Source organism: Schistocerca nitens, chromosome 3 (genome assembly GCF_023898315.1).
Source record: "Schistocerca nitens isolate TAMUIC-IGC-003100 chromosome 3, iqSchNite1.1, whole genome shotgun sequence".
Classification (NCBI taxonomy): Eukaryota; Metazoa; Arthropoda; class Insecta; order Orthoptera; family Acrididae; genus Schistocerca; species Schistocerca nitens.
The window spans coordinates 248,675,044-248,701,026 of record NC_064616.1 but is presented as its reverse complement, the minus strand read 5'-3'; the positions used below and the strand labels follow the sequence as shown (position 1 = coordinate 248,701,026).

At 41.0% G+C, this 25,983-nt stretch overlaps 1 protein-coding gene across 8 annotated transcripts in view; it reads left to right on the top strand.

The window, feature by feature from the left end:
• The window catches only part of LOC126248210 (nuclear factor 1 X-type), a 601,762-nt gene that overhangs the window by 499,333 nt on the left and 76,446 nt on the right, over positions 1-25,983 (top strand). For 7 of the 8 annotated variants that reach the window (XM_049949028.1, XM_049949025.1, XM_049949026.1 and 4 more), the window contains 3 exons: positions 7,075-7,209; positions 19,452-19,637; positions 24,770-24,880. In XM_049949028.1, coding sequence (XP_049804985.1) covers positions 7,075-7,209; positions 19,452-19,637; positions 24,770-24,880 — 432 coding nt within the window. The remainder of the gene's footprint in view (positions 1-7,074; positions 7,210-19,451; positions 19,638-24,769; positions 24,881-25,983) is intronic. The other variant, XM_049949027.1, reaches the window with a different exon arrangement.

Sequence of the window (25,983 nt, the reverse complement as noted above, 5' to 3'; positions counted from 1 at the left end):
AATTATGTGCAAACATAAGAAAGAAGACAACAGTTTTTTTTTCTTAATTGCTTGTGAGGGGACATCTAACAAACAGAGAAATTTCAAATTTCTGGCACCACTTACATTTCCCAGACTTTTTTCTTATTTTACTTACGCTTTGCGACATCCAAAAAGAACGCTTTACGCGTGACGTTAAGAGCTGCGACTATACAGGGTATCCGGAAAAAAGGTTCCATTATTTACAGAGGACGTAGTATACATCAAGGGAAGAAAAATGTTTTCCGTAAACATTGGATGTAAACCTCATATTTTTCAGAATTATGATCTGCTTCTGTACGAGGGGCATATATAGCACACCGAGGACTTTGGCATGGGAACAATAAGGGAATAGCGTACGTGCTATACGTTTATGCAGCATAACGTGTTTGCATTGATATCCAGCACGCACTCAACACAAGAACACGAACAGTAGCCACTGCGTGATACAATACGTAGTGTATCTGTCAGGTATGTTATTTTCATCTGGTGTACCCGTAGTGTTGGTATGGCGTATTGTTTGTTGTGACATAACAGTTCAATATTGTATTTGTTTCCCTATCTATCACTGGATGTACAGCTCCCGATGGAGACCTACCATTCGACACCGGAGATGGCAGATACGGCCTTCTGCTACGGGCAAGCGGATAGAAGCAGTCTACTGGCATGTAACCTGTGTGTTATCAAGTATCTACGACGCCTTACGCCATCTGCAAAGTGTTTAATACCTTGCTACAGTGAATTTTGCAAACGGGATCCTTTGCACCACGAACACGGGATCGCTGCAGACCTCGAACAACTCGCACACCTGCTATGCAGCAACAGGTGTAGAACATGTGGAGGACAACCATGGTACGACAGTCTGACAGCGGCGGCGCAAGGTGTTGCTAAGTCTGTTGTCTGGATAGTCCTCCATGAACAGTTGATTTATACCTGCATGTGTAGTGAGTTCACGCTCTAGTGCCGCACGATCGGCCCACCAGATTGCAATTCTGCCAATCGTTTCTCCAAACGTGTGCTCGTGAACTGCAGTTAACTGATAACGTGGTGTTCACGAGAGACGGTATCGTAAATTACCATGACAAGCCCGTATGGGCCGATGCCAACCCGCATACTCTTGAAGAGAGACGACACACATCTGGAATAAAGTTTTGGGCAAGTGTCCACAGGGACAGATTGCTAAGTCCCTACCTTCTACATAAAACGTTTAATGGTGGCAGGTACTCTCACTTCCTTTGAAACCTGTATTGCTGGAGAATATGCCATTACGTGAAACAGTTTCAAGTGTGGTACTTGCGTGACGGGGTACTGGCTCATTTTCAACTTCGGGTAACGCGACACGTAACATAAGTCTTTCAGGAGCGATGGATTGGTCGGCGAGGGCCAATTACTTGGCCTGCCTTTTCTCCTAACCTTCACCCCGCGGATTTCTGGCTTTTGGAACATGTAAAGACCTTGCTGTTTGCAGTCCCCATAAGTGATGCACATACACTACGAGAACATGTGTTCAATGCCTGCAACACAATCCGGCAACAACCAAGGGTGTTCCAACGACTGCGTGATTCAATTGCATTGCAATGGGTGGCGGTCACATCGAGCACAGTTTGTGAAGAGTAGCGCAGAGTCATCGTGATCACAGACAGTAGTGGTAGTAGAACATAACTCCAAAGATATAAGGTTTACGACCAATGTTTATCGGAACTTTTGGATACTGCATACTCTGTAAATACTGGAACCATTTTTTCCGGATACTCCGTGTAATCCAAGACATGGTTATTACCAGAATAAATTAATGACGAAAAATGCGTGTGAGCCCTAACAGGACTTGATTGTAGAGATTCACAATTATAGAACGTTCCTTCATAGAGCTTTCTGAGAAACTGTATGTAATAACGCTTTTAACTGTAGAAACGTCACTATCGCTCTGGGAGATATGAGAATTTGACTGGCAGGATTCGCAGCAGTTTTAAGTATAGTACACGAATCAGTCATCAGACGTCTTGTCGGCTGTTGCAAAGGTCTTCCTTTACACTTCACTTACCAAGGCCAGGGACAGTACAGTGGATCGACAAGCGACAACACATGGTTCTATAAGCTCGAACTGAACGCCACAGATCGTCTTTGGAATGACAGAGTGTAAAAATAGAGTTTTTGTCGTTAACGATTAGGTCATTAGAGACGGGAAACAAGCTCTGATTGCACAAAACTAGGAATAGAAATTGGCCGTGTCCTTTCAAAGAAACCATTTCGTCATTCACCAGGAAACCACAAATTCCTAAACGTCAATGGTTGGACGGCCATTTGAAGCCAAATCTTGACAAATATTAATCTTTAGAGGGTAGGTTGCCTATAACATTATTTTCCCTAGCGCCCAGTAAAATCTATTCACGTTATTTTAACAAAAGCGAAAACCAATTACATCTGCGTTGTATAAGTACTAAGAGGAGATCCTCTTTCAACACAAAAGGACACAGTAATAGTAACAAAAGGATGTCCAAACTCCAATTACTTCCAACGTTGGCGTATCTGGAACAAACAATATGGTTTCTGTTGATACATCACGGACTTGCAGTTGCAATCAGGTCTTCGAATGAAGCACTTGGGATAGGCTTTTACATTCACGACATCCAGGAATATATGGCACTCTATGACATCGTTTGTTTTTGAGAGATGCATATGGGGCCTGAAGATGGCGTAGTGGAATGCCGAAACCAGTAGTCAAAATAAAATAACACCTCAATTACACGACTGTTAGCGAATTTCATTGATGAGACATTATGGTTGGTTGGAGGCTATTCGCCACGTAATTTATGCGTTACCGGATTCGCAGAAACATATAAAAATATCCGACACTCATACAACATCATCCGGCTATCGTTACAAGGAATCTGAGAGCAAACCGGAAGCAGAAACGGTGTCACAGTTCTGAACTGTTTTTCGTTATTCTATGAACAGCAGAATCTGTTAACAAAGAATGCAGGAAATCCGTAGCGCGAAAACCAGACCTGCTCGCAAAACTCTGTTCATATCTGAAGTCCGTGTTATTCTTGAACTAAAATCCTTTAATGGCTCGGAGTGAAGCGGACGAGCGTTAATTTTCATAAACGAGGAAAGCTTGGTGCTCTCTCTGGGAAAAGTGGGGGGAGGGGGGGGGCGGAGTAGGGGGACGTTTCCTGTTGGCTTCCCGTCACGGCCCTTCAGTTTAATGGCAAGTAAGCGGAGCGACATTCATTATCCTTTTCCGCACAGGGCATTTACTGTCCGCACGCACGGAGCTCAGCTCACCCAAAGTGCGAAGAAGAAACTGACACTCCGCAGGTCGATACCCACACAAACGTGCTAAAGCGATTTCCGAGGAGCATTCCCCGCGAGAAGCGCTCTCGTTGACCTACACAGGACTGCAAGCTTGCTAGTAACAGTTTCAATGAGGCTCTGATTTTTGCGAATAATCTGTTCCGTAGTACGACAAGTAATCTGCTCCATCAAGACAAGATTATCGTGAATGATTACGGCTGTCACATAGCACGTTAATGGACACTAAGTGCTGAACGTCAATGAAATCCAATTATAATCACATGTTAATTGAAAGATATTAAATGAATGCGTTCTCCTGCATAGGCTTTTATTTTATTTTGAAGTAAACACTTTGCTTCATTATTTAGCAATTGTTATGCTTACAGCATGTTATAATCCGCTCCTCAATGAGGGAAAAAGCAAGTTGCGATGGCCTCCATAACAAGATTTTCCACAACCATAGTATGTACGGGCACAACTATCCCAGATGTGAAGTCCAGATGTAAATTGAAAAAAGTGCATGCCAAATGCGGATTTATTCATTATACCAGCTTGCATAACACGTAACAATACGTTTAAGGAAAATAATACAGGTCATGTAAGATAACGCATAGGCTTATAACTTTACTTCTACTTTAAATTAACATTGTTTTGCTACTTAAAATGTAAAGAGTTAGTGATTCTTAAAATAAATTATCTTCTTATTTCTAAATTGTAAAAAAATTAGTGCATTTTCCTGTTTCAGTTGGCAAAAATGTTAAAATGATTTCCGAATTCGGTGTATCATTTCAGTCTTCTATTCTATAACACTGTTGAGGTGTCGTGTCTTCGATTTCTTATTCTTGAAATAAAAACATTTTTTTTCAAAATTGTACTATAAGAAAATGTTTTTCTCATTACAACATTAAAAAGAAGTATTCAGTCACACGCATTATCATACAAAATATGTGTTTCTTTCCTTATTAGTTTCTCAATGTATATGTACGAGAAAGACTGTTTTGATTATACCATCGAATCGTTAGCAGATACTAGCAAATTTTTCAGACAAAAAGGTCTGATTTTAGGAACTCTATTCAATTTACCTTAAATTCTAGGCAATATGAGATTAACCATTTATTTTGGCTTCAATATTTCCTTGAAACGTGTTTGTCTCCTAAAAATACCTAACTTACCATTTTCGAGAGAAATCACTTTTAATGTAGACTGGTGATCACACATTTTAAACGACGTTAGAGATCTCGTAAAATGTGATAAACATGCCTATTAATAGCTGCAGCAAACATCTTTCCAAAAACAGCCCGGAAATTTTCTAAATAGGTTACCGCAACGTAAAGTTTCATCTCGATAGATACGTAAACTTCCCGTAATAGTATTGGAATTGGTAACTTTTATTTTTCACTTTATCAAAATGTATGATTGAAAACACTCAAGGTACTCTTAATTTCTAAACCATTCATACATCATACCAAAGCGCATCGTTCAATCTTCAAAAATAGCTACTTTTGCTTTTAAATTTGGAATAGTTACAAAGAGTTTCGAACACCACCGCAAACCTTGGATCAATGCATTAAACAGTTTTTAAGAAATACATACTTCTAAAAATGTTAGAGCTCAAGTTTCATAAAAATGAGGGTTGACCACAAAATACAGCAAACTTTTTTAATTTAATTTAATTACCTGTAAATATTTAAATATGTAAAAACATTGCAAAACGAAGTTTGTTTCTAGCTTTAGAGAAGTAGCACGCCAGTCTGTATGTATAAATAACGGCGACATATTTGAATAAGATATTTCACTACATTCCATACAATGTTTCAATTACAAAACATTTGCGTCTGTATGTGTCAAATGTTCCATAGGCAAAGTAGTGTTACATTAAATCACGAGTTTCATGTTCAGGATGACTATGGTGCTATTTCCGAGATTGGCCATTCTACATTATATCACACAGATATCGGGATAAAATTCTTTGCAATGATTAATTCTAGAAATTTTATAGAACCTGATCCTCATATTGTCTCCATCAATGGGATTTCAAATTCTAATGTCGACAAAAAGTGATATATAGAAAATTGCATTTGTAACCAATCTGCAGTGGCATCTTTACTTTATGAAATCAAGACGAAAAGCATCCCATTTGGCGAAAATATTGTTGTTGAGATTCGCTTCATGGAGTCGCTCTCCCCTCCTTCTCCCCATTGGCCTCTGAGTAAAAAGAGAGTTCCAGAAGTCAAGAATGAAGAACCATTTAACATGCTAAAACCTTTTGAAAAGGTTTGTGCTTCACTTGCTTAAAAGACGCGCAGCATAGACTCAAAATGTCTAATAGTTGAAACTCACGATATGCCAGAGAATACGACCATAAACCGTTGTATGCGGAGTAATTGCGATAAGAACAGCGTATGACCATTCATGTTACAGTGATCGTATTCATTATCAGAAGACTATCGTGGTTTCGAAACTGCTAGAAGACTAATAGACCATAAGAGGGGCTAGACTAACTGCTTCGCCTTTCTCTTTGTTGTTCACAAGATAGTGGAATCATACAGTTTTAATTTCGCGAAAGAGAAGTAAAATATTTATTAATAAGTACTGGGCGATAATTCTGAAGGAAATTCCTCATAAACGTTAAACAATACCCTAAACCGGTTTCTACAGCAGACCGTATTTCAATATTACACTGGTAACTAATAAAGAAACGTGGAAAGTGTACTAAAGGAGAAGAAGACTACGGCTTTCGAACTGTTTCACGTCCACCTCCTTCGCCACGTAAATATGGTCTAACAGGGTGATAACTATACTGAACTTGCAGACTTGGTCTTCCCGTGTCCTTTAGTGAAACGTTTTCTTCCAAACGTTAACATGCCATGTGACCATACTTATCTTTTCAATAGGTCTCGAGTTTGATATATGCATAAAACAGCCAACCAGTTGCAAAAAACTGATAAAAAGTTATGTTGCAACCAGTTGGCTTTTATACCTACCCTATTCTCGTACAGTTGCTGTCTCAAATTTGGAAATTTGTGGTAAGTTCTATGGGATCAAACTGCTTAGGTCACCGGTCTAGAGCCTTACACACTACTTACTCTAACTTAAACTAATCTACGCTACGGACAGCACACACAAACACACACACACACACACACACACACACACACACACACACACGTACACACACACTCATGCCCGACTGAGGACTCGAAACTCCGACGGAGGGAGCCGCGCGAACCGTGCTAACACGCCTTTGACCACGCGGCTACCCAGCGCGGCTGCTGTCTCATAGCCGTACTGAAAAAGATTTTTACCTGGAGATCTCGAGCTGTTTTAAAAAGTCTATTTTGTTCTGTTTACAAAGATATTTACATAACTGCATGTCGATAAATAAATAGTGATGAAGTCAAATTAGGTAGGAAAATACTCGATTCTTAACGTAATATCACTTGTCTAACATCTTGTCCAGATATTTGAAACCAGTGAAATATGGTAAATGTCAACTTTAGATGTGACATCCTATGTTAAATATTGGAACAGTTAGCATCCTTTACTAACATTCTTCTGCTTACCTAAAGTATAAATCTTGGAGAGTTTAAAAATATAGTCCGTCACGTCGAACACCATATGCTATAGTTTCTTATAGTCCTTCGTTGCTGTTGTTACACGAAATAATCACACATGTCATAACAAAACACAATGCACTGCGTTGCAGAGCGGAAACGCAGTTCTAAACTTAGTGCTGATGGGATGTTTGTCTGTGTGTTTCAGCTTCTATCATGCAGGGCCCGAATGGCATGCAGCCTCCAGTGAGTGCAATAAAGCTGGAGAACCCGAACTACTACTGCAACAGCTACACGCCGCCCGCCTCCGACCATACCTCCATGATGCCCACCGGCGCCTACAGTAAGTGCAGAAGCCTCCGGTTTCTCTCTCTCTCTCTCTCTCTCTCTCTCTCTCTCTCTCTCTCTCTATGTGTGTGTGTGTGTGTGTGTGTGTGTGTGTGTGTGTGTGTGTGTGTCAGCTATTTTAGTTTTATTTAAAGTTGTCGTTATTGTACACTACTGGCCATTAAAATTGCTACACCACGAAGACGCGAAATGTAACCGACAGGAAGAAGACGCTGTGATATGCAAATGATTAGCTTTTCAGAGCATTCACACAAGGTTGCCGCCGGTGGCGATACCTACAACGTGCTGACATGAGGAAAGTTTCCAACCGATTTCTCATACACAAACAGCAGTTGACCGGCGTTGCCTGGTGAAACGTTGTTGTCAAAAAAAAAAAAAAAAAAAAAATGGCTCTGAGCACTATGGGACTCAACTGCTGTGGTCATAAGTCCCCTAGAACTTAGAACTACTTAAACCTAACTAACCTAAGGACAGCACACAACACCCAGCCATCACGAGGCAGAGAAAATCCCTGACCCCGCCGGGAATCGAACCCGGGCGTGGGAAGCGAGAACGCTACCGCACGACCACGAGATGCGGGCCGTTGTTGTCATGCCTCGTGTAAGTAGGAGAAATGCGTACCATCACGTTTCCGACTTTGATAAAGGTCGGATTGCAGCCGATCGCGCTTCGGCTTATCGTATCTCGACATTGCTGCTCGAGTTGGTCGAGATCCAATGACTGTTAGCAGAATATGGAATCGGTGGGTTCAGGCGGGGAATACGGAACGCCGTGCTGGATCCCAACGGCCTCGTATCACTAACAGTCGAGATGACAGGCATCTTATCCGCATGGCTGTAATGGATCGTGCAGCCACGTCTCGATCTCTTAGTCAACAGATGGGGACGTTTGCAAGACAACAACCATCTGCACGAACAGTTCGACGACGTTTGCAGCAGTATGGACTATCAGCTCGGAGACCATGGTTGCGGTTACACTTGACGCTGCATCACAGACAGGAGCGCCTGCGATGGTGTACTCGACGACGAACTTGGGTGCACGAATGGCAAAACGTCATTTTTTTCGGATGAATCCAGGTTCTGTTTACAGCATCATGATGGTCGCATCCGTGTTTGGTGACATCGCGGTGAACGCACATTGGAAGCGTGTATTCGCCATTGCCATACTGGCGTATCACTCGGCGTGATGATAAGGGGAGCCATTGGTTACACATCTCGGTCATCTCTTGTTCGGATTGACGGCACTTTGAACAGTGGACATTACATTTCAGATGTGTTACGACCCGTGGCTCTACCCTTCATTCGATCCCTGCGAAACCCTACATTTCAGCGGGATAATGCACGACCGCATGTTGCAGGTCCTGTACGGGCCTTTCTGGATACAGAAAATGTTCGACTGCTGCCCTGGCCAGCACATTCTCCATATCTCTCACCAACTGAAAACGTCTGGTCAATGGTGGCCGAGCAACTGGCTTGTCACAATACGCCAGTCACTACTCTTGATGAACTGTGGTATCGTGTTGAAGCTGCATGGGCAGCTGTACCTGTACACGCCATCCAAGCTCTGTTTGACTCAATGCCCAGGTGTATCAAGGCCGTTATTACGGCCAGAGGTGGTTGTTCTGGGTACTGATTTCTCAGGATCTGTGCACCCAAATTGCGTGAAAATGTAATCGCATGTCGGTTTTAGTATAATATATTTGTCCAATGAATACCCGTTTATCATCTGCATTTCTTCTTGGTGTAGCAATTTTAATGGCCAGTAGTGTAGTTGTAGAAAGAATCTCATGAAGTTAGGGGATGGAATCACTCGTGATTTTCAAAGTGCTACCAGCAGTCCAGCAAGCACAATGACTGTGCATGGGGAGTTAAAAATAATGGGTACAATGGTCGAGCAGCTCCTCATAAGTCACAAATTCTTGTAATCAGTTCTAGGTGGCCCGTGAGGTGGTGCAAAGACCGACCTCACTGGACAGTGGATGACTGGAAACGGATGACACGGAGTGATGAATCGCTCTATTTCCTGTGGCAGTTCAATGGAAGGGTTTGGGTTTGGTGGGTGCCTGCAGAGCGTTATCTGCCATCATGTATGGCGCCAAAAGTGAAGTACGGAGGAGAAGGTGTTACGTATGTTATGGGTGTTTTTCGTATTTGGGTGTGGTCCCATACTGCACTTAAGAAAATGCTAAATGCGGAAGGATATGGACACATTTTACGGCATCGTGCACGGTGTATAGCAGAGTAACAGTTTGGAGACGGTGAGTGAATCAGCGTGACAAAGTACCCTGTCATAAAGAAGCATTTGTGCGGCAATGATTTGTGGACAATAACATTCCTGAAATGGACCGGCCTGCACAGAGTCGGAGACTACGGCTGGGTGCTCAGCATACTCCTATGATGCTAGTAAGACCCATAACTATTGACCAATCAGTAAACAATCGCCCTCCCACGAAGTTATTTGGGATTAATTAATGAAACGTTGCATAATGGAAACTACTGCAGTCTGGAGTAACAATAGGGACTGCCCTAAAAAACACGATGACATGAGCCTATAGCTCACACAGATATATTAAAGAACAGTTTCATCTAACTACAGACTGTAACTAAAGATCACACTTAAGTTAAATAAATTGTTAGTTAATAAACATGAATTGGATTCCCAGTCATCACAGAAAGCACAATGATCCAGTGACATTAAAAAAAAAAAAAGAATACGTCAAGACTTTGGCATGAGTGTGAGGAAATACGATTGCAAATAAATCACTTCATAAAGGCAAGGCCTCCGGTCCAGATGCTATACCAGACAGATTCCTCTCAAAGTATGCTGATAAAATAGCTCTATATTTAGCAATTATATGCAACCACTCGTTCACAGAAAGATCCGTACCTAAAGACTGGAAAATTGCTCAAGTCACACCAATACCCAAAAAGGGAAGTAGGAGTAATCCGCTGAATTACGGGCCTCTATCACTAACGTCGATTTGCAGTAGTGTTTTGGAACATATACTGTATTCGAACATTATGAAGCACCTCGAAGAAAACGATTTATTGACACATAGTCAGCAAGTTTTTAGAAAATATCGTTCTTGTCAAACACAACTAGTTCTTTATACTCATGAAGTAATAAGTGCTATCGACACGGGATGTTAGATTGATTCCATATTTTTAGTTTACAGAAGGCTTTCGACACCGTTCCTCACAAGCGCCTTCTAACCAAACTGCGTGCCTACGGAGTATCGCCTCAGTTGTGCCACTGGATTCGTGATTTCCTGTCAGTAAGGTCACAGTTCGTAGTAGTAGACGGAAAGTCATCGAGTAAAGCAGAAGTAATATCCGGCGTTCCCCAAGGAAGTGTTATACGCCCTCTATTGTTCCTGATCTATATTAACGACATAGGAGACAATCTGAGTAACCGTCTTAGATTGTTTGCACATGGTGCTGTCATTTACCGTCTTGTAAAGTCATCAAATGATCAAAACGACTTGCAAAATGATTTAGATAAGATATCTGTATGGTGCAAAAAGTGGCAATTGACCCTGAGTAGGGAAAAGTGTGAAGTTATTCACATGAGTACTAAAAGAAATCAGCTACATTTCGATTACGCGATAAGTCACACAAATCTGAAGGCTGTAAATTCAACTAAATACTTAGGGATTACAATTTCAAATAACCTAAATTGGAACGATCGCATAGATAATATTGTGGGTAGAGCAAACCAAAGGCTGCGAATCATTGGCAGAACACTTAGAAGGTGCAACAGGTCTACTAAAGAGACTGCTTACACCACGCTTGTCCGCCCTATTCTAGAGCATTACTGTGCGGTGTGGGATCCGCATCAGGTGGGACTGACGGATGACATCGAAAAAGTACGAAGAAGGGCAGCTCGTTTTGTACTATCGCGAAATAGAGGAGATAGTGTCACAGACGTGATACGTGAATTGCAGCGGCAATCATTAAAACAAAGGCATTTTTCGTTGCGATAGGATCTTCTCATGAAATTTCAATCACCAGTTTTCTCTTCCGATTGCGAAAACATTCTGTTGGCACCCACCTACATAGGGAGAAATGATAATCACGATAAAATAAGAGAAATTAGGGCTCGCACAGAAAAATTTAAGTGCTCGTTTTTCCCGCGTGCCGTTCGAGAGTGGAACAGTAAATAGACAGCTTGAAGGTGGTTCATTGAACCTTCTGACAGACATTTTATTGTGGATAGCAGAGTAATCACGTAGATCTAGATGTAGATTAAAAGTCCCCACATAAACGCCAGTGATTGCGAATGCAACTAATAGATGGAACAGAAGACCACACCAGAGATAACGGCCCCAGAAAGTTATATGCAAGTGCAGGATAAGGCAATTGAGCTGCCTGTGTGTATTCAGTTAAGCCAAACCAATCTCGAAATAGGGAAGTTCGCGGTCCCCTCGTCACGACTAGTGCAATTGCTGCACGTTCTCACCATGCTCAGTTATGCCGTAGCGATTGCCTGAAGTAGTGGCTCTGGACTCTTGAGTCCGGGCTCCGGCATCTGCACCCATCTTGCGACAGCCTAAACTCTGCAAGAGGGGGGTGAAGATGACTGCTGAGTTCTCGGTGGGCAACTAACATGACGCCGGCCGCGGTGGCCGAGCGGTTCTAGGCGCTTCAGTCCGGAACCGCACGACTGCTACGGTCGCAGGTTCGAATCCCGCCTCGGGCATGGATGTGTCTCATGTCCTTAGGTTAGTTAGGTTCAAATATTTCTAAGTTCTAGGGGACTGATGATCTCAGATGTTAAGTCCCATAGTGCTCAGAGCCATTTGAACCATTTTTTTGAACTATTGCAGAAATTGCTCTGGCTGTCTCAGCATTGGGAACTCTGTGGCCAATTACGGTCAGGATTGCGAGCACCAACAAATGAAAGATTCAGAAATATGTTACAAAAATCCCTTGATTGGTCAATGATGTTAATTGTCTCTAAAAGTGGGGGCTGAAGTTCGGAGTTCTGTCCCGCCGCGAGCGTGATTGTCTGTCCTGGTCAATAAGAGGGAAGGAACGTACACACAGGTAGCCATTCCTCCGGCTACCAAAATAATTTTCGTGAACCAATCAGAGTTCGTTTTACAAGTTTGATTAAGAACACCCAGCTACCTCCTCTCGCACTACGTGGTCGTTACTTGCTTTCAGTGCGTGTCTTGACTTTCCATGCCGTAGCTGTCTAAAAAGCATTCTTAAAGCTCCTCGTAGCCCTGAAGTTTTATAGCCTCCTAGCTGTGCCAGGCTGTCCCCTATTGTTAAGCAGTCTGGACGGTTCCGGTCTACTGCAGCCCCCAGCCAAGGTGACCGCCCCTTCGCTCAGGGCTTTCAAAAAGAAACCCATTTATGACCCTGTGTTGAGCCCCTGTGTGGAAATGTCCCATGACAGCTCGCCTAACTTGTTGGAAGAAAGAAAAGACTCCAGAGTCCAAAAAGGCAGAACAGAAACTAAAGGGATTATCAATCATTCTAATAACGCATATTTACGTGCATATTCAAGTGAACTATTCATATTATGACATTACGTGGTGCCCTACCTAAAATAAATGAATGTCAATTTGGTTCAGTGTCAGTTTGGCAAAAACTGCCATGTAACAATGTCGGGAATAAAATTGTGTAGGTAGCATATTTAATTATTAACATTGCAAGATCACAGGTTAATGTAAGCGCGGGGTAAGCCATTCCATGTGTGAAATGCTGCTACATTAATAACTGATGTAACTGCCAGAATGTTACATGCAAGCATGCAAACGTGAATGCAATGTGTTGTACAGGCGTCAGATATCAGTTTGTGGGATGGAGTTCCTTGTCGCCGGCCGGAGTGGCCGTGCGGTTCTAGGCGCTACAGTCTGGAACCGCGAGACCGCTACGGTCGCAGGTTCGAATCCTGCCTCGGGCATGGATGTATGTGATGTTCTTAGGTTAGTTAGGTTTAAGTAGTTCTAAGTTCTAGGGGACTGATGGCCTCAGAAGTTGAGTCCCATAGTGCTCAGAGCCAGTTCCTTGCCTGTTGCACTTAACTTAGTTGGTCAAACAGGGGCGGTTAATGTTGGTGTTGTGGATGACAATGGAGTTGTTGTCCGATAATGTCCCATATGTGCTCGATTGGAGACAGATCTGATGGTCGAGAAAGCTAAGGCAGCATGTCCACACTCTGTAGAGCATGTTGGATTACATCAGCAGTATGTGGGTGAGCGTTATCCTGCTGGGAATCAGCCCCTGGAATGCTGTTCATGAATGGCAGCACAACAGGTCGAATCACCAGACTCACGTATAAATTTGCAATCAGGATGCATGGGATAACCACGAGACTGATTCTGCTGTCACATAATATCGCACCGCTGACCAACTCCAGGTGTAAGACCAATGCTGACAAATTGGTTACCGCTCCTCAACTGGCCTCCTAACCAACACACGGCCATCACTGGCACTGAGGCAGCACCAGAAAACACAACGGATTTCTACTCTGCCCTCCAGTAATCTCTCGCTTGACACCACTGACGTCGCAAATGGCACTGGTTTGGGGCCAGTGGAATGAACGCTACAGAAAGTCTGTTTCGGAGCTCTCCTACGAAGCAACTGTTTCGTAACAGTTCGTTATGTCGGTGTGATGCCAACTGCTGACAAACTGCTGCCGCAGTTGCAGGACGATGCGCCAGAGCCATACCCCGAACACAGTGGTCTTCCCTCCCAGCAGTGCCACGTGGCTGTCCGAAGCCAGGCCTTCTTGCGACTGTACAGTCCCGTGACCACCACTGCCAGCAATCACGTTAGTGCCAAGTCTTTCTGTAGTATCGCAGAAGAAACATCCAGCTTCTCGTAGCCACATTACACGACCTCGTTCAACCTCAGTGAGCTGTTGATAATGGCGTCTTTGTCGCCTAAAAGACATTCTTGACTAACACAACTCACCACGTCCAATCTCATACGTAACTAACGCTCACGACCGTTACGGCATATATTTAAACCAAACCGGACCTGCGTTCTCATAGTGGCGCTGCTAGCGCCACTCATGCGACTGGCGTGAAATTTGAATAGATATCATCTTTCAGATGTTGAAACGTGCTTACCAACGTATGTCGCACATTTTAGTATTGTGATTTTTTCCGTCTGTGTATCTTGCACGACATTTTGAAAGTGACAAAGGTCGCCACCCGCTGGTTTCCGCGACTACTCACACAAAAAGCCCGTCAAACCGAGGCAGCTGTGGAAATCCTGTAACTGTGCCAATTCACACAGACGACTTCTTTAGCCTCATCTCCATGGACGAGGGTTATGTTTGTCACTGTGAGTCCGGAACAAAGGTACAAAGTAAGTAGGGCAAACATGTGAAGTTACTTCCTCCGAAAAAAACGTGAAGGCCCATCCATCGTCGGACAAGTTGTAGTTGCGAGTTTTTTTAGACCTCCATGGAATCGTGCTAACACGTTATGTTCATAAGAGACAAATCGTCCAGGAGAATACTACCGAAATCTCCCGACGGTGTTATTGGAGGTTGTCAAGACGAAGCGTTGCCGGAAGGTGCCCGAGGGAGTGGTTCTACTCGATGACAACACCCTAGCTCCTTCTTCTCATGACACAATCATACATGGGGTAACCTACAGTTCAGAAGACTTCGTGCAAACGTGACGTCATTTTGACGTCACACACGGTTATCGAAACCACAGGAACTGCTGTCGACTTCCGTTGGAATCGATGCGGGATGCTTGGGAGCCACCTTATTGAATTCCAGAGTGGATAGTTTCCGTATCGTAGCTTGCGTATTATGAAAGTATGCCATTTCAAAACAACGGCACGTTGAAGATTTATAATAACATGTCGTTCTTGGTACGATTTGTTATAATTAAATATCACACAATGACAGGTTGTCGATTAAGCCCTTTATGACATGTCAGTTACAGCAGAAAAGCTGGAATTTCGCCAGTTCGTCGTAATTGTGTGGTTAGAAGCGTAAAGTACCACAGTTTTCTACTTCAGTGGATGGTTCGTGGCCTACAAATTCCAAAAAAAAATTTTTCGCCTTCGTGCTTCTAAACAAGAATGCTGTCCCCCCCTCCCCCCACTCTCTCTCTCTCTCTCTCTCTCTCAGGAGTGAGTTGTCATTGTTAATGATTTACAAATTAAACATGAAACACGCAGATTCTAATAAATATTCAAATCACGTAAAGCAAACTACCACTCACAATATGAAGCATAGAAAAGACCGACTCATTTGCAAAAGAATTAAAAGGTAACTTACTCGGATCCATCTATAGGTAGAAAAGAAAATTTACGAGCTGGTTCTTTTACGACATTCTTTTCCAAACAAGAACGTCTTCAATTAAAGTAAATAGTTATCCATCAATATTACTTTTGTCATCATTTTATTACAACAAATTTTACCAATACCGACGCGTTTTCGAGAGGTCCTCAATGTGCTGGTGTTGTGAAACAGCATTTATTCATGGGACATAAGGTAAATGAGCTATTGCTTTAATTCGTGTGATAGAATCGCTACCCACCCTTTCTAATTAAAAACCAAATCTGAAACTAGTTTTCAGAGTTCGTAAACGTAAACATGTTTTTTGAGACACCTTAATGCACACTTGAATAAATACGATATTGGATTCAATGCTATCTTCAGCTGGTTTTATACTTGTAAATCTTCAAGTTGTCTCACTTTCGGGGTTCATTAAGGCATATTACGAAAAATAGTTAATGTAGTGCAACTTTATCAGTACTTAGTTTCGGACTTACTCTTGCAAACATTTTAATCTTTCCCTTATCCGTTGCCCATTCCACATGAGTGCAGAACTTCATACATCTATAAACAACATAACCTCGAAGTTAACGTACCCTGCAGTAAAGAAAAAGCATATCTCCAGTTTCCTCTACTTGGGGTGAATGTTATTGTTCCGAACATCATGTTCGCCTCGTGTATTACCGAGCGAAGTGGCGCAGTGGCTAGCACACTGGACTCGCATTCGGGAGGACGAAGGCTCAAACCCCCGTCCGGCCATCCTGATTTAGGTTTTCCGTGATTTCCTAAATCACTTGAGGCAAATGCCAGGATGGTTCCTTTGAAAGGGCGCGACTGGTTTCCTTCCCCATCCTTTCCTAATCCGCTGGGGTGTCGATAGACAGCTCTTTCGTCTTCTATAAAGCGCGTTGCATCAAATTGACGTCACGTTTGTACGAAGTCTTGTGAACTGCAGGTTACCCTCACACATGCTGCTTCTTCGGACTGCCCAATTATGCCTCACCGCTGTATCCTTCTGTCATTTCATCCAGTTAATTCTCCTTACGTGGAACAGCCAAAATGCAGACTTCTAGAGGTAAGGTCTCCATCAAATCAGCCTTGGGTGGGAAAAATGTGTCGTGTGGGAGAGTGACTATATAGAGGATTAGCGCCATCACCAAATTTCTCAGCTTCATTTTTTTCGAACTGATAATTACCGCTTTGACTAACCTAACGTGAATTGCGAACCGGCTAGAAGTCAAGATTATCTTATGCGATAAATATGGAGCCAGTTCCAATGCACTTGTTAAAAATTTCATCATCTTTATAGCTGTATTTCATTCTCATTTCGCTATTACAGGAAATCTGGTAACGTCGAATAAATTGTTTGATATGCATGGGTTGTTTAATCATTCGCCACTCATGTAAAATACTGGTATGTAATTAAAAATACTCATTAACTCTCGTATACAAAAAATCCAAATGTGTCAGAACGACACGGCCATTGACTTCGTAACTTTTACGAATTTTTTTTTCTGTTTGTGGACGATAAGACATTGATTTACGAATGTAAGTATTTGGAATGTCTTGAAAGCTTGCGGGAAGTTTCACGAGCTATCCTACACAATTTGCAGCTATAATTTGGATTACTTATTTTTAACTTCGCTCTTGCCTCAAATATATACCGTACATGGATACGACAGTCAGGTTACCAAGACTTCTAACGTAGTCTCCGTATGCATAGTTTAACATTCTCTTAGAATGAACATGTTTTATATATAAATTATTAGTCTTGTTCGATAAAAGAATTCCCACTATTTTTATTGTATGCGGTATGTACAGTTCAAATACAGTAGTGCACAAAATACACAAAAAATTGTTGACATATTATAGGAAGGTCGTTAGGGACAGAACAAAAGCTTGGATAGGACAAGGATGAGAAAGGAAATTAGCCGTTTGCGTTTCAATGCAACCATTTCTGCTTTTACATTTAACGATTTGTGGAAACCTCATAAGCACAGATCGGTAACCTCGCCCCACCCGGACAAGAGACCAGTGCTTTTACCACTGCTCCGACCCGCTCGCTGTTTGGAACAAATCAAAGTTGATTCACAATAAACTCAGCTCAGCTCTATTTATGGTAGATATTTTAAATACGTTCTTCGAATTTAAGTTCCTCATACACAGTAATTAGGCCATTAAAATGTGGTAAATGTTCAAAATGGCTCTGAGCACTATGGGACTCAACATCTTAGGTCATAAGTCCCCTAGAACTTAGAACTACTTAAACCTAACTAACCTAAGGACATCACACACACCCATGCCCGAGGCAGGATTCGAACGTGCGACCGTAGCAGTCCCGCGGTTCCGGACTGCAGCGCCAGAGCCGCTAGACCACCGCGGCCGGCCGTGGTAAATGTTACCTATCTTATTTCATCTGTAATTATGTCCATATGCCATCTATAGAATTTCTTGTTGTTGAACACAGGGTACAGAGACTTTTCAGTCTTGTGGTCAAATAATTAGATGACCTGCTTAATGGCGTCTACCTTAGGGCTTGGGCGCGCGGGCGATTTTTGTCACCGTGACGTTTCGTCTGTATTGTCCAGCCCGTGGCTGTATGCAGTACGTAGTAGACGCGCATGTTACGACGTGACAACCGTGTGACACTTTTGTCTGCCGAGCAGCGAACAAGTCCGTGACAAAACTGTCATTGCATCAGTAGGTTTTGATAGCCAGGCGTGCACGGGTGGCAAAATTGTCACTTTCCGTGCATTCTCCGCTCCCCATGTACTTTGTGATTATCGACACAGTGACACGCAAACATGGCATCAACGTCTCCGCACAACGTAACTGTGTGTGAAGAGGATATCGATAATGATATTCTTATAGAAGAAATAGAAAAAAGGCGAGCACTTTCCGGCAAAAAATTTGAAGGACTCTTCGGTCATAAATATGAAAATTAAAAAATGGGAAGTAATCAGTCGAATAATATTTTTAAATGCTTGGGACAAGTTGTGTTCAATTCGAAAGTATTGAAAACTTTCCTTTTGATGTTGTTTAAGTTTTATAACACATTATGTGTAACTTCCCACGTATTGGTGTGTGACTCCAAAGGGGGTACCCACTATTCTGTTTTGTATTTTCTTTTATGTCTCATGCGTTCGCAAATAATGACCGTCTTTTCAAAATCCGTATCGTTAAAGGACGCTTTGATTTCAAAAAAAGTTTAGTGACTGTCTACTTCGTCAGCACTTTTATGACGTGATGAGACAGTGACGGAAACTTTTTTGTCATGATGACAAAAATCACTCATACGCGCTAGCGCTAGATGTAGTAGCCCTTTTCTGATCGGTGAAAGTCGGCTTTCCCGTTCTGTTTGGATGTTTGAACTGAACCCTTGTAGAACAAGTTCTGCCCTCCGGCCACAAAAGAAGTGAAATTTACCCAATCTTCTATTTTCTCATTAGACACAGGAGATATTTTACGAAAATGATCATTTTTGTTTCTCTTGCTTTGTAGTATTTGTCGGTTTGTCTCTACATAGTTAGGTGACTTACAGTGCAGTGATTTGGTGGGCTTTCCACTACTGTTTTGATTCTCCACAGTTTTAAGTACCGGTATTGCTTCTCTGTTAAACTCCAGCTTGATCAACTAGACTAGTCTACAAAAGAAGATAACACAGCTGCCATCTTTAACAAACATTAATATCCTACATCTACTCATTATTGTAGATCCTGCTTATTTGCAGAGAGTTCTGTTTGTTAACAGCCACTATAGAGGGATGCTGAATGGTTCAATAAGCTATGTGGCAATAATAAAACAACATTACATCTAATTTTACAATTAATCTAAACTAGCTCTGAGTTGTTTGTTGATGAGAACATGTAATGCCAAATAATAATGATCATTTCATTAGTCATAGAGGATGACTAATACTGATGAAAGTCTGTGCAAATTTTTTGTCCAGTGCTCATTATTGTGATAAATTATTTGTGCTTACAGGCCCACTTTCCCTGCCACGTAGTTCTCACAGCCCTGGAGAGCCTAGGCACAAACGGCCACGAAGTCTCAGCTCAACAGAAGAGGACATGGATTTGGCGAATCGTGAGAAAGGCGATGTCTCGTACTATGGGCAGAGCCCGGCGTCCCTTTCCAGCCAAGCCAGCTGGCAGTCAGATGTTGATCATGGTGGGTTACTTACCTCTTTGCTCTTGTACAAAACTTAGGTTTGTACAGGGTGCAACTTCTGTATGGTTTTCTTATATTAACTCTATGTGTTGTTCCGTTTTTCTGAATTTAAATAATCGTAGGTTTTTTTTGCATTTGTCTGGATTAATGAACTTTGAATTAAACATTAACTTCTCCTTCAATTAAGAAACTATGTAAACAAATCAATATATCAGTATAAAGTTTCAGCAGTTTCAAAAACACATGAATTATTTCCGTATGTTACTAATTCACATAGAAGTTCCTTTCCAAATATATCTTCTGTTTGTGTGTATTGTTTTGGCACTACAGTATCAAAAACTTGTAATTTTTAGATTTCTTCCAAGTGTTTTCTAGACTTCATTGGTGTTGCAGTTCACAGTAATCAGTGGTCTGTAATTTTTACAATGTAGTTTGTAATAAATAACAATTTCCATTGTTGAAATAACAATGCCAATTATCCATTGAAGACATTAAGTTTGTAAACAAATCTGTGATCATGTTTGTCACTTTATTTATAAACATCCATCTTAATCATGTAAGTTATACAACTCACATTACTGATTTCAACCTACTACCATTATCAGATCTGTTCCAAATAGAAAAAAAAGTAATGTGACAATAAGGTTAAACATACAGGAGACCGAGGAATACATAAAAAGGTAACATGTAATACAGAGGTGAAATCACTGCATGAGAAAGGATCAAAGGAGGATACAGGAAATTACCGTCCTATCTCCATCCCCCATTGCTATCCAAAGTATTTGAAAAAGTAGCTGCAATCCAGATAACAGATGATGTTATTCTAAAAAACCAATAAGTGTTCCAAAAAGGGAAAAGCACCATGAATCCAGGTAATGAGTTCCTTGAAGAAATCAGCTCATCCCTGGACCAAAGGTATAAAGTGGCAGGTATCTTTGTGACCTTACGCAGGCATTCAATTCCAAGTCTTATCTGACAAATGAGAAGCAAAGGGTAATTGTAACATATAATACCATAAACTATGCATCTCACTGGGATAAAATTTCACAAGGATTCCCTCAAGGCTCATTCTTGGGACCAACCTTGTTTCTCTTTTACATACATGACTTGCCTCTCATTATCTGTGCCAATTAGTCATGTTTGCTGATGATACATCAGTACTTATTGAAAAAGAAAATGTATGGGAGTTCCAGGTGCTGTAATAAACACACTAAACAATCTAGATACATGGTTTCAACAAAATGGCCTTAAACTTAAACAATGGAAACTCCGGATTGGAATATCAACAACACAGGAAAAAATAGATTGGTACTTCTCATAGAGATGACATGTTAGGTTTCAGACAGGCACAATTAAAAGACACGTACACATCCACAGCATTCATCAGAAAAAGAAAGAGAAACACACACCATTCATTCATACAAGCAAGCAAGCAAGCACACCTCACCCATACATGACCGCCAACTCTGGCAGCTCGAACCAGAATGCAGCTATCATGTGGAATGGAAGCAGCAATCTGGAGAGGGCGTGGAAGGGGAGGTATAATAGTGTACAGGTGTGAAGAGAGAGGCTCATTGTCTGGCAGAGTGTTCAGGGACGAGACTGACAACAGGCACAGTGTCAGGGGCTGTGGAGCAGGGAAGTGGGGAAATGGAGAGGAGCGGGGAAAGATGGGCGGATGTGTTGGCAGAGGGTGGCACACAAAGACGGTGGGAGACAAGAATGGGAAAGAGCTGATAGCACAGAGGAGGTGGACACTGTTGGGTGGATTGTGTGGGGACAGTATGTTACCATAAGTTGAGGCCAGGGTAATTACAAGAGCAGAGAATGTGTTGTAAGGGTAACTCCCATCTGCACAGTTCAGAAAAGCTGGCTGTGGAGTAGAGGATCCAGATGGCTCAGGTAGTGATGCAATCATTGAAATGAAGCATGTTATGTTCAGCTGCATGTTGTGGCACAGGGTGGTCTACTTTGCTCTTGGCTGCAGTTTGTCAGTGGCCGTTCATCTTGTTGGACAGCTGGTTGCTAGTCATATCAATATAAAATGCTGTACAATGATTGCAGCAGAGCTAGTATATGACATGGCTGCTTTCAAATACAAGCTCTGCTGCAATCTTTGCACAGCTTTTTGTATTGGTATAACTACCAACCAGCTGTCCAACATGATGAATGGCCACCACCAAACTGTGGCCAAGAGCAAAGTAGATCACCCTGTCACTAATCCTCTTATTTTGAAAAAAAAATTGTTAGAAAAATGTGTGTTGCCCCTTCAAGAACATCTTGTCACCCACTATGCAAGAATCTAAAAATGTTACCTATCCCTGCAGTGTACATATTTGAGATTATCATCTTTTTATGCAGTAATCCTGATAACTGAGGAAAACCATTTCAAACATATGTACAATACCAGACACAAAGAAAGTTTCATACTTCCAACACAGCACTTAAAACTCTACGAACAGTCACCCAAGCACAGAGGAATGAAAGTCTACAATAAACTCAAGGGTTGAGATGTACTGACCATGGAGATAGGTTCACCAGAGCAAAGGAGCTCCTTGTGGGAAAAAGCTACTACTCAACTAATGAATTTATGAATGATAGACAGTTTAATGACTTAATATCGTAATGTTATGTATAATACTGTATTCATAAAGTAACATCTGGAAAATTTGGACACTAAGTACTAGAAGATCAATAGAAAAATAATTTAATAATATTACTGTGTTCAATGTAAACCTGTGCTGGTAAAATTAATGTTAAAAATTATGCAAGTGTGTATATTATAAGCCAAAAATTGATGTGTCACCTGTACGATATGATCACATGATCTGTTAAATGTATGTTATGAGATGAATAAAATGCAGTTACAAATATATACCAGCCATATGCCTCATCAAAAGTTTTTAGATACAAATATCATTGTACAGATTATTCAATGATATTTGTATCTGAATACCTTTAATAGTATGTGTGGATGGTACATATGGCTGCTAACCATTTTATGTATTCCTAGATTTTGTCACCTTACTGCTTTTTAATTTTTTTTTTTCTGTTTGGAACATGTCTGATGTTATCACAAAATCAAAACCGGTAATGTGAGGTATTAATAGGCGTGATCAAGACAGACATTTATAAATAAATAGCAAACTGGAGATCCTATGAATAGTTAAGCCTTTTTCCTCAAAATAATTATCAATATAGCTTTAAACAGCTTGTATAGATATTAGGTAAGCTTCAGTTCTAATTTCCAAATGATTCTTCATTTCCTTTTAATCTCCATAATGAAAGGAATAAATTCACAAAAATATTCTTGTAAGTTGTTAGTACTTATTTTTGTATACTCTGTTGCTATATTCTGTAATGTCATATTTTCTAACTTTTCTTGAAAGAACATCCTGTTATGTCTATTTATCATAGATTGTATAAACAACAATGTAGGAAAAGAGAGTGCTACTCACTGTAAAAAAGACACATCAAGTTGCAGACAGGCACAATTAAAATACACCTACATAAAGTTTTTGGGCACAGCCTTCATCAGTAAAAGAGAGTCACACACCATTCACACACGACCGCCAACTCCAGCATCTCAGGCTGGCCCGGCCATGTGTGCGTGAGGTGTGCTTGCTTTTGAGTGTGTGTGTGTGTGTGTGTGTGTGTGTGTGTGTGTGTGTGTGTGTGTCTTTCTCTTTTTCATGATGAAACCTGTGGCCAAAAGCTTTATGTAGGTGTATTTTAATTGTGCCTGTCTGCAACTTGACGTGTCTTCTTACAGTAAGTAGCAATCTGTCTTTTCCGACATTGTTGATATTCCTGCCTGAAATTTCTGTTGTTTTATTTAGATTGTATAATCATATTTTTCTACTTTTCTATTATGTGTAAAGGTCAAAATGATGGAAATTGTTGTCTTCTTTTTTGACAATAGCTGTGCTTATTTTCAAGCTGAATCAATGTAAATGTAGTTCAGTTGTGTTTATACCTGTCAACAGTTTCCCAGGGTCCTTTACCATGTTAAATAACAAGGCACAAAAATAATTTACACAGATATACATTTGCAAATATAGCTTCTGTTTATGTGCCAAAACTCAGTATTCTTGTTTTGACACTAACAAATCAAAAATCTGTGAGAAACTGATTTATTATCTTCATTCATTTTGTCTTGCAAAGATACAGAAATGATTGTAATGTTGTGACTGTTCTGTATTTCATCACCTTCCCAATTTCCACATTAGTGTGTACTACAAACCAGATAAAATTTTCAGCATGAATCTGTTTCCAATAACAAGAGTTTCGTAAATGATCAAAATAATATTCACTCCACTAACTGTGAAACAACTGATCATTTGAATTTCCCATTTCTTGTCTAACATTATTTCCCTTTACATTTAACATTTCTGGTTTACAGTGTTCTGTTTTTCTATATTAGCCCTGTGTCTGTAATGCTGAATCATATTCTCTTAAGGAACAGGAACTGTCATAAGTTCTCACATGTAACGAAAAGTTTAATCGCCACTTCTGAGACAGACTCTAAATCGGTGAACTTCAGAAAGAATTGCAGTGTATGGATCAAAATTGTAACTGCCATTAAAATTGCTTTAAAGCTTTTATGCATAAGGTGTGCATGCTGTATTCTGATATAGAATAATCATGACTATTATAGTATAACTATAGTATACATTAGTTAATACCATGAGTTTCCTAGTTAGTAATGAGATAACTGCAATAAAATTGAAGGCATAGATTATAGAACTAGTTTTCTTCTGATGTAGACACTCTAGATTAACGAACAAAGTACCTATCACTTTAGTTTCATTGATGTTATATTTTACTGAAGATGTGGAGGCAGAGGCCTTTGCCCCTTTTTATACATTATTGTTGCAGATTTTCCAGATGTTAAGTTCATATATTTAGTAACTATATCAAGGCATTTAATAATTAAAACAAAAATCTTGTTTTTCAGGGCAACTGAAGTGATAGATATTTGAAGCTTAACTATTTTGAGTGTAGTCAGTATTTAAGTAACATTATTCTAAGTTGACAGTTGTATGTATGGAATGGAACCCCAGTGCTTTATATGACGCTAATCCATGTGTTGTCCTTGACCTCCCCACTGGCTTAGCGTGGATTGCTTGCAGGTCAACCCCTGCACCTGGTGCATGCTGGAAAGGTCGCCAAGGCAGTACTCAGAGCATCCGACACTAACAAGGACCCCTCTTTGTGTAGTCACCTCCGCTCAGCTCAGGAAGGTAGGTGCGACTCCATATGCACCAGGTGTCTGGGTGAGGCCTTCCTATTTCCCATCCTTACCTGCCCCAATCTGAGGACAACTCAGAATGGTTCAATTCACTGTGTAGTAACAAATGTTAATCATTTTGTTTCAGTCTTCCCCTCCTCATTGCATGATGACAGGCTCATCTGTTAACATACAGGTACTTCTGTGGTTGGTTCACTGTTCTAAATGTGTGGTTCTGCGTAAACTCGTTGTCGGTGTGGTACAGTACATGTTCTTTCTTGTTTGTGGCCCAGGTTGTCTTAAATGGAAACTCGCAATTCTAGGCTGCAATCCTTCATCATCTTCTTTACATTCTAGATTTGAAATCCAGAATTTTGTTTATTTTCAAATTATATTTGATTTTCCTTTTCTTTCTTTATGTCTGCTGTTATAATTAAGGATTTGATGTTGCTACTGCATTTTAAGCCATGAACCCTAGATAAGTACTTAAACCAATCTATCCTGTATTACTTGGACTCCATTTTTCTCAAACACCAGCTCTTTCACAGGGTGACTCACAGGAACAGGTTGTAGTTAACACCTTTTCAAATGAAAAGGCTGTGCATATTGATTATTTATGTTTGGAAATCTGTGATGGTGGGGAACATAATGTCAAAAATATTATGCTGATGTGACATAGTAAGAAACTGAGATTATCAGTCTTATGCATTAAAATACAGCTTGACATGTTAACAGATTTATGACACACATGGAATTACATTATTGTACAAGTAATAATGATTACCTGATGGTTACTGTAGTGGGCCTGTGAACAGCCAGATAAGTAGATGAGTAATATACATTACACAGAGTTAGATAGCTACATGAGAGGAAATATGCATGTATGTTAGTGAATCCATGTACATTAATGTTACTAGTCCATTGTGAGCTAAATGGTTCAAATGGCTCTGAGCACTATGGGACTTAACATCTGTGGTCATCAGTCCCCTAGAACTTAGAACTACTTAAACCTAACTAACCTAAGGACATCACACACATCCATGCCCGAGGCAGGATTCGAACCTGCGACCGTAGCAGTCGCGCGGTTCCGGACTGCGCGCCTAGAACCGCTAGACC